General features: G+C 50.5%; 1 protein-coding gene across 1 annotated transcript in view; it reads left to right on the top strand.

Moving 5' to 3' along the window:
- The first annotated feature begins 561 nt into the window (after nucleotides 1-561).
- LOC132213898 (protein Daple-like) overlaps nucleotides 562-9092 on the top strand; it is a 58182-nt gene continuing 49651 nt past the window's right edge. Inside the window, exons 1-3 of the mRNA XM_059660779.1 lie at nucleotides 562-621; nucleotides 1177-1271; nucleotides 8452-8557. Coding sequence (XP_059516762.1) covers nucleotides 562-621; nucleotides 1177-1271; nucleotides 8452-8557 — 261 coding nt within the window. The remainder of the gene's footprint in view (nucleotides 622-1176; nucleotides 1272-8451; nucleotides 8558-9092) is intronic.

Below are 9092 nucleotides of genomic sequence, written 5' to 3'. Positions count from 1 at the left end.
AGCTTAGGTGTTGTATGAACTACTGACTGGAGCATCTCCTTTCACTGCCAATGGAGAGGAGAATTCCCAAGCTGAGCTACTAGGTCAGAATTAACAAAATAAAATGAATGGTTACCTCAAAGGAACTGATCAAATTTCTGTAAGTTGGCTGATGGAAAAAAATAATTTTTAAAATGGAAATTGGCAAAATTACGTTTAAGTGGTTAATTTCCACTTATAATCCTATAGGATGTAGATATAGAACCTTTATATTTCCTTATATCTTATGTGCCCAGAGAGATTTTAAATTTCATAGAGATTTTTTATTTAAATTACATAATGTGTGTGTATTCCGAAGCACTTAGCATTGGGTAGGAGCTGCCAGAGCCCCCGACCCAGCTGCGTTCCCTGCCAGAGCCCTTGGGAATATGGGGCCCAGAGAAGTTAGGAATACAGGCTCAAGAGCCGTTTGGAACGTGGGGCGAGTAGCCGTTGGCACTGCTTGGCGCAGAGCTGGTGGGCACAGAGACGGTGGGCCCAGAGCCTGTGTGCAGAGCGATGGACGGTGGACACAGCCTCAGGATGGACGTTGCTGTCCGCGAACTCATGGAGCTCTTTCTGCAGAGCCCGCTGGTGGCGGGGGTGAGTGCACCTGCCTCCCTTCCCATTGTGGGTGCCCTGGCTCCTCTCCCGCCCCCCTGGGGTCTCCACAGACCCCACCCGCCTGGGCCCTGGCAGTCCCGGGACTCGGAAGTCTTCCCGGGTTTCCGAGCTGGGGGCGGGGGTCCAGGCCTGGGGGCCTGAGGGGTTTCCTACTCTGGACCCCATGCACCGGGTGCAGGACCCCGTGGCGCTCCCAGCCCTGGACTGAGATGAGTTCACCTGCTCCTGCCGGGGCGCTAGGCTGCGGGTCCAGGAGCGGACGGGATGTGAGTCGTCACCCCGGCCCACGTGGCTGGACCACTCGGGAGAAGCACTCACTCCCCCCAAATACCCTGATGTAGTGTTTGAACTGAGAGCAGCCGGTGGATGTCCGTGACGGGTGAGGGTTGGGGGGGAGGGGTCTCCAAGTGGGAACCTGTACCGGCTGGGATGGGTGCAGCCCACAGGGCCCTGCTCGCCGTTTCCACGGGAGCCTCAGAATGTGCACATGGGGTGACCTTTCCTGCCTTTCTGTCCGCACCCCCCTCCTCGCAGGTGAAAACTTTGAGCCCAGTCGCCAGCGGCAACGATGAACACCTGTACATGCACTTGGTGGATGGCATTTTGTTACACCAAGTCATGTCGGAAATGTAAGTTGTCTTCACAGGCAAAGGACAAAACTTTGATTTAAGGGTGTAGAAACGGAAGCATTTGATTTAAGGTTTGATTTAAGGGTGTAGAAATGGACGCATTTGATTTAAGGTTTGATTTAAGGATGTAGAAATGGAAGCATTTGATTTAAGGTTTGATTTAAGGGTGTAGAAATGGAAGCATTTGATTTAAGGTTTGATTTAAGGGTGTAGAAATGGAAGCATTTGATTTAAGGTTTGATTTAAGGATGTAGAAATGGAAGCATTTGATTTAAGGTTTGATTTAAGGGTGTAGAAATGGACGGTTGCTATGGGAGGGTTTCTCGTGGGCCAGGGGTCCCTCAGGCTATGGGCCCTTTGGCTGCCGTTCGTTGGGGATGAACTGCAGGACACTGGGTTGGCAGTTTGTCTGATGAAGGATATTCAGAACTGAGGGACTGGCAAGCACTTGGTGTAGATAGTTCAAACTCAGCTATTAATGTGGTTTAAGCGATGACATTTTAAAAATAAAGCTTTTGGGGGGTCATGGAACTGCAGCGGACAGTGTCTGGCTACAGGAAGTGTTGGGTGGGTCGGGAGCACTGAGCGTGACTGAGGTTTCACTCCTGGTTAGGACGCCGTGTTTCTGAGCCACGTCATCTTCCCTGTTCAGCTGCCCCACAGGGAGTGCAGTCGGTTAAGTGGCTTCTCCCGTTCTGGATTGAAAGCCACTGTGTTAGGAGAGACACAGGGGTCAGGATGCTGAGGGACCCATTTAGCATCTCAAACAGGGTCCGGTGGAGGTTGCACTTGTTAGCGTGCATGCGGGACCACATCCCCTCCTGCTGCTGAATTCTGCAGAGCCTGCCTGACTGCCAGCCTGCCCCACGGAGGTGGTGGCTCCTACCTCTGCACTGTGTTTCAAACTCAGAAACGGCAGGGGAGGTGCTGGAACTTAGTGTCAGTGTGGTTCTGAGGCACTTGAAGGAAAAGAGAACATCCCAACGTTCTCCTTGGAGCAACCCCTGATGCTCACCTACTCACCTGCAGCTAAGCTGTCAGACTTGAGCGTAAACCCTCTGGCTAATGAGAATCAGCTCCATTTGTGGCCCACGCAGTGGGAGGAGTTAGCTTTGGCATATTACGTGTTTTAAATGGACTTACCTCAAAAGATCTGTTTAAGAATTTCCCAAGCACATAGCTCCTTCTGTTTTAATAAGTCATGTGCTATCATGCTGTGGGAGAGGCACTTCAGTACTACTGTGTTTTTTTCAAAAGCCTCACCAACCTTACCAACCCACCAACCCTGTGTTTGCTTAGATCATAAACAACAAATCCGTTAGCTTTGGCAGAACTTCTCTGAGAACACTGATGGAAATGAGTTTTCCTGGCATTGTCCAGGGGCAGAGTCAAGTTCTGGCAACCACCCTTCCCCCTCCCCCACCCATGGTGTTAGACCCTGAAAATTACTGGATTCCATTGGTGCGGGGGAGGGGGGGATGAAACTCCCACCTGCCCTTACCCAAGCCCAAGACTGTTTAAAGAATGAGCAGCACCCCAGCCTCTTCCCTCAGCTCTGACAGGCGGAGGGAGGACGACAGCCCGGGGGCTGTGGCTCTTTCTTCCCTGGCTTTGGAATCCCTGAGCTTTCACCACTTGTTTGTGGATCTGGAGGAAAGAAAGCCTGTTGGAAGTTCCTGTGAGAAATGCCAGCTCATCCCTCGTTCACACTTGGCCTGTGGCTAAATTCAGTTGGAAGGGCTTTTCCCCTCCCCTTGACAATTTCAAATGTTATTTTCTCCTCAGTGATGTGCCCAGGGAATCATCCAGAAGTGAGAGCCCACCCATTTGAGGGTCTTAAGGCCTTAAGCAGGGCTTCTGGGTCTTTCTGGTGAGGGCAGGCACTGAAGAGGGACAGCGGGGAAGCCCTCTGGGTGGCGTTCCAGAAGGAGGAAGTGCAGGCGAGAGTGGCCCCAGCAGCAGAGCTTACTGCTTGGGGAGGAGCATGACCTGCTCCAGGTGTGGACATGAGGACATTCGTGGCCTTTGGAAGTGGTGGGAATTGACTGGGAAAGGGGTGCAGGAGAACTGGGAGGGGGAGGGATTTTCTATATAATGACTGGAGTATGTTTCATTTTTAAAAACTCATCAAGCTGTCACTTAAGATGTATGCACTTCACTCTATGTAACAATCCCCTCAATTAAAAAAGAAAAAGAACCCCAGCCCTAGTGTCCACACGTAGGGAGCCAGCGGGGCCTGAAGTCCAGGTATTTCACTTCCTAGCTGCCTGGCGCTGGGCGGGGCGCTCATCACCTCAGTTTGCTCATCTGTGAAATGGGAAGTGAAGTGCCTCCCTTAAGAGATGGTTGTGAGGATTAGATGAGATGATGTGTTAGCATGTAGCGCAGCGCCTGCCACGTAAAAGGTGCTAGTGTCAGTCACTCACTTATGTGTATACCCTCCTTATCCAGGAAGGATTTGAGGCACCCCGTAAGAATTGTTTTTGTGTTTCTTCAGTCTTCCTCCCACATTCTTAGTTTCCTAGATGATGATAATTCATAGCCTTAGCCCTCTCCCATGAGGCCTAGGACAGAACTGGACTCTGGGACCCACGTCCTAGCCCCACATCCGACACTGTACTGAAGCTAAGCCTGTTTTCACTTCTGCCAAGTGGAGAAATGTAACTGCCCAGCAGGGAAGGCTGTTCTGCTTTCCCAAAGCCCGTGCTGGGAGCTTCAACTGAGTGCTGTTCACCTGTTTGGACCAACTCTCCCCAGGTTGATGGGACTGAGGAAAGAGAGCAGCAATCTGCTCATTGGCTAGCTGGAGCTCAGATAAGAGGCGTGTTACCTAATGCTTCAGAGCCACCAGGCGGCTGGCTGGAGCTCAGGTGACTGCACCTGGGCACTGAAGAAGGCTGCGGTAGGGCAGCAGTCTCTGGGCTCTGGCCTCCCAGTGGCATGAGAGCCTGGAAGCAGGAAAGCCCTGTGAGCTCAGCTTTCTGGGGAGGCCCTGGTCTAGGGGAATCGCTGAATGAACATGAGGCGTTGAGGGGCGTGGATGGAGATGCGTGGGAAACTTGCTGAATCACTCCTCTGTAAATGCAGAATCTCCGGGTACCCACTGATACCCCAGGGAAAAGAAGGGGTCTGATTCACGTTACACACATTTTTCACTGTCTTGTGGGAAAGTCATCTGAGAGCTTTGACTCTGGCATCAGGCAGGCACGTTTTAATCCCCCCTTTGCCACTTACTAGTTTATTACTTTGGGCAAATTCCTTAAACTCTCTACACCTCCATTTCCTGATCTGTAATAAGGGATGGAATTTTATAGACTTGGGGAGGATTAAAAAGATCACGTATATAGAAAATGCCCAACAAATGTCCATCATCATTGTCATTAGAGTGAGGCCCAGAACTGGTGTGTGTGTGTGTGCCTGCATGCCTGTGCTGGTGTGCATGTACTTGTGAGAGTGGACACCATTTTGATTTGGCCCAGATTGGAATCAGCAGCGTTAGATCTGTTTTTCCCGCAGCAGGAGAGGAGGGGGTTACACATCCTGGGCAAAGTGGGATAGACTTTCCTTAGCAATAGTTGGCTTGTTTGGATTTGGTTCCAAATAACCTTTCTCTGCCTTGAGAGCCTTAAAGGAGGGAGTACTGATGGATGATCATGGTAATTAGTCTGATTGCTCAGGTAGGAAATGCCAGGTCTCTTTGGAGTGGAGCTTCAGTTAGTATTGCTCTTCAGAGCTGGTGGGAGAAGCAGGGGGTCAGAGCCCCGGCCCCACCCTGGTGCATGGAGTGTGCCTGTGTGCTGAGGCCCTTTGGTTCCTGGCACTCCTGGAGAGTTCCCGTGTGACTCACTACAGAAAAAAAATGAAAGCTCAGGCGACAGCAACAACAAAACAGGAAAAAGCCCTGCGTGTTCCCTACGCTCTGCTATGTTAAGAAGCACATTTGTCAGTTTATGAACTTGTTTCTTATTTCTTAACTAGAGGCCTGTTGCACGAAAAGATTTGTGCAATAGGCTTTCCCTTCCCCTGGCTGCTGGCACCAGTTTTCCTCTGGCACCCGGGAACCAGACCTTCACTCTGGCCACCGCCTTCCATCTTCGCTCTGGACACAGTCTTCTCTGTGGCTGGAGCCTTCAGTCTTTGCTCCTCGTTCCGGCGAGAGTCTTCAGTTTCTGGCCAGAGCTGCTCCTGTAGCTCCTTCCACCCTCCACCCTCCCCCTCATAGCTTGATCGCGCCTGCAGACCTCGCTGTGGGGCTCCTGTGTCCCGGGGGTGCTGCCTTGCCTGCGGCCCCGCTTTTAGATCACGATCAGGATCACGGGCCGCAGGCAAGGCAGCTCCTGGGTCCAGGAGGTGCTACCTTGCATGCGGGCCAGCTTTCCATCGTGATTACCGGCTAGGGGGCAGGCAAAGGCAGCCCCGGTTCTCCAATCCAGGGCTGGGAAGCAGGGCAAAGGTGGCCCCTAGAGCTGCCTTTGCCCTGTCCCCTGGCACTTGCCTGCCGCTTGGGTTTCCAATCACCATTCTTCCATCCTTCCCCTTTCTCCTCCCATCATTGCGTCTACGTATGCAAATTAACTGCCATCTTTCTTGGCAGTTAATTTGCATATAATCCTGATTAGCCAATGGGGAGTGTAGCGAAGGTACGGTCAATTACCCTTTTTGTCTTTTATTAGATAGGATGTGCTCTCATCCAGGGAGAACTGCACCCTGCAGGTAAATCATTTTGTGATGCCAGGCACACTTCTGCAACCAAAGAGCCTTTGTGGTTTGAATTCTGAAAGCCTCCTTTGTTCCTAAATTAATTTCCACTGAACCGCTCACCTTTATTTCCTCGGTAATGAATGGCTCCATGGGAAACATGTAACGTGAAGGTGGCTTGGCCAGACTCTCCTACTGTGTGGGGTCAGTAAGAACTGTTGTCACCTGACAGTTGAAAAGCGGTCCTCTTGTTTCCTCATGTGACTATTTTAGGGGACCCAGGGCAATTGAATGAAGCCCTTGGCTGAGTATTGCCTGCAATGGATAAAGGGGTTTGCATACATGCCATGCAAGGTGGGGACTCCTAGTGTAGCTAACAAATATGTACTTCATGGCTGCAGTTAATTTAATTAATCTAGTTTTTAACTAAAATGGTGCCATGTTAAGACTTTGAAAGAACCAGGCAGGAAAGATTGTCAATCAGAAGAGCCTCAGCCTTCTCTTCAGACAGAAGATTGCCAGGCTCCGCCCCTCCCCAGAGGCCCTTTGTTGCGCCAAGTCTTTCTCAGATTTTTCCTTGAGATTCTTTTCTTCTCCTGTGTTTTCCTTGACCTATAGGACTCTTCTCGCTCTCTGTGTCCAGCACTGCAATGATGTATGCAGGGACACGTTCAATCCAGGGGGTGATGACATGTTCAGTGGCATCTGCACACCTGTTGGTTATCTTCATAGCTTCATCCCAAGTCACTAAGGAAGGCTGCCAGAGGCCAGGTCCACCAGTAGTCCCATTGCTTTGGCATAATTCCTCACTTAATTTCGCCAATTGTTCCCCACCCCTGGCTAATCTCGTCAGTTCATAGCTGTCAGTTCCTTCATGGGCATGTTCAAATACTGGCCAAGTAACACCTGCTACATCCTCTTTCTTCCCTCACATGTTCACTTGGGCTTTGTTTACATCTTGGTGCTCAAGTCCCCTGCTGTGAACTTGGCCTCAGTGAGTGGGAGACATATTCTCTCATTACTTCACCCATCAACATTTAAGTCTCTACAATCTTTAGGATCTGTGGGAATCAAAGGTGAAGGCATGGGATTCTTTCTTTAGGAGGTTTATGACCTGTCGGTGCTCCTTTTAATCGGGCCTTCATCATGGTCTGTGCTATTTGCCAGGGAAAGATTTCAATTCGGTCTTTGCAGACACTGTATCTCATTCGCAGACATTCTGAGGGTGACTGTTTTCTCAGGTTCCCAGCCGGGCAGTGGGGGCTGCCACAGCCCCAGCCCCAGTGTCCTCCTCTCCAAGTCAGCTGCTTGTGTCTTGGTTGACTTTCAAACAGCTTGTGGTGGTGGTGGTTTTTAAATTGTACTTCCAGTGACATCTGACATGTTTATTTGTAGATATTTTTCCTATTTGTCAATTTTGTATTAATTATTGGCTTCAAATGAGCAGAATGGCATTGATATGGATTTCCATGCCTCCCCCATCTCCCCTTCGTTATGGAGGGGGGCAGGTTACTGCAGAAAGAGGAAGAGGCCTGCCTCTCTTCCATCAGACCAGCTCCCAGGAGGCTCAGTGCCCTCATGAACCCAGGAAGACAGCCCTCATTTGAATTATCACCCCTCCCTGTGTCCTGGGACAGTAACTATTGGGGGGGGTTGTTATAAAAAGCAGGCAAGGTGGCAGCTAAGGCCTCCTGTTGAGTCTGTTCTCTTCAGATAGGAAAACTTTTTGAGCCTGAGAATTTTGAGAAGTATCCTGAAAACATATCGGTGGATGAAGTTATATGTCGCTTGATTGAGATTTGCAGTTTTATCACGACCAGACCTGACTTTTGCTGGGGAGTGAAAGTAAATGATGCTTTGGGGGTTCCCACATGAATTGCTTGTCTCCACTGCTAGAATGTCTCCTAGGCGGCGTTGTACACCATATAGTGCCACAGACTGATGATGTCGGTTTGTCCAGGTGGAATTGTGTCCCTAGAATGTAAAATCACAGGACCAGCCCGAGACCCAGGCTGGTGACAGAGGAGGGGAACCCATGTGAAGTAGAACATTAATGATTTTATTGATTTAAGTTAGAAAATGTACCATGTTTTCCCTTTTTCTTTCTTGATGGTTCATATATTTTGGCGTGTTCAGTTCCTAACACTCTTAATCTTTAAATATATTTTGGGGTGGATTATTGATTTTCACACAGTGTAACCTTTTGGGTCTGCACTGCATTTGGTGGCGGTTTGTGGGTGCTGCCAGGAGTGGGATCGGGATGACTTTGACTAAGGGCCTGAGTAGGGTTTGCCGTGGGGTTGGGAGGGATGTGTATTGTCTAAGGTCCACGGCTCGGCAGGGGCAGGATTAGGGTTTGACTTGAGCCACACTGGTTTCAGCCTCACACTGACCTAGGCTTGGTGAGGGCTACCCAGGCTGGGGAGGGAAGTGTGGCAAATACTGGGAGATGCTGTTTCCAGTCTCGTGTTTCTTCCCCTAGAGACCCCAGGCCTAATCAGCGCTTCCACCAGCACGTGAACAATGATGTGAACCTCCGCATTGAGAACTTGACCATCTTGGTCAGACACATTGAGAACTTCTACCAGGTAAGGGCAGCTCTCTGTGCCCCAGGACTTCTGTGTTCCTGGCAATGTCGTCACTCAAAAGGTTTCCCCGCAGGAAGCCCAGAGGAAATGGTGTTCACGGTGAGGCAGCTGCTCGCTGGCACTTGGGGGTTTATCACTTCCATCTTTTATTTGCCCCCGCGTTGTGAGAAGGGTCAGATGTTGGATTGCTTTACTTTGTCCAGCTAATGTCCTTTGACCGGTGTGCATGGCATTGGGTCTGGTGCTGTGAGGGCCTCAGAGATGAGTCGCCACTGCGGCCCCAAGCACCAGGCGCATGGGGAGTGTCTGGAATGGACTCTGGGAGGGGCACGCTGATCTGGTTATTGTCCACAGGTCAGCGAGTCTTTGTACAGCAGTAATTCAAGGTGTTGACGGAGCTATGGGACCACAGAGGGTTATGTTGGGTCAGGATCATAATGGATGAGCCCCCGGGTGCAGATGGCAGCACTGGAGTTCAGCGTGTAGAGGGTTCACTTGTCATGCTCACCATGTCTCTATCTCAGATAGTCCATGG

The sequence above is a fragment of the Myotis daubentonii genome, chromosome 12, assembly GCF_963259705.1.
Source record: "Myotis daubentonii chromosome 12, mMyoDau2.1, whole genome shotgun sequence".
Taxonomy (NCBI): Eukaryota; Metazoa; Chordata; class Mammalia; order Chiroptera; family Vespertilionidae; genus Myotis; species Myotis daubentonii.
This window is presented reverse-complemented; position numbering and strand designations above follow the sequence as displayed.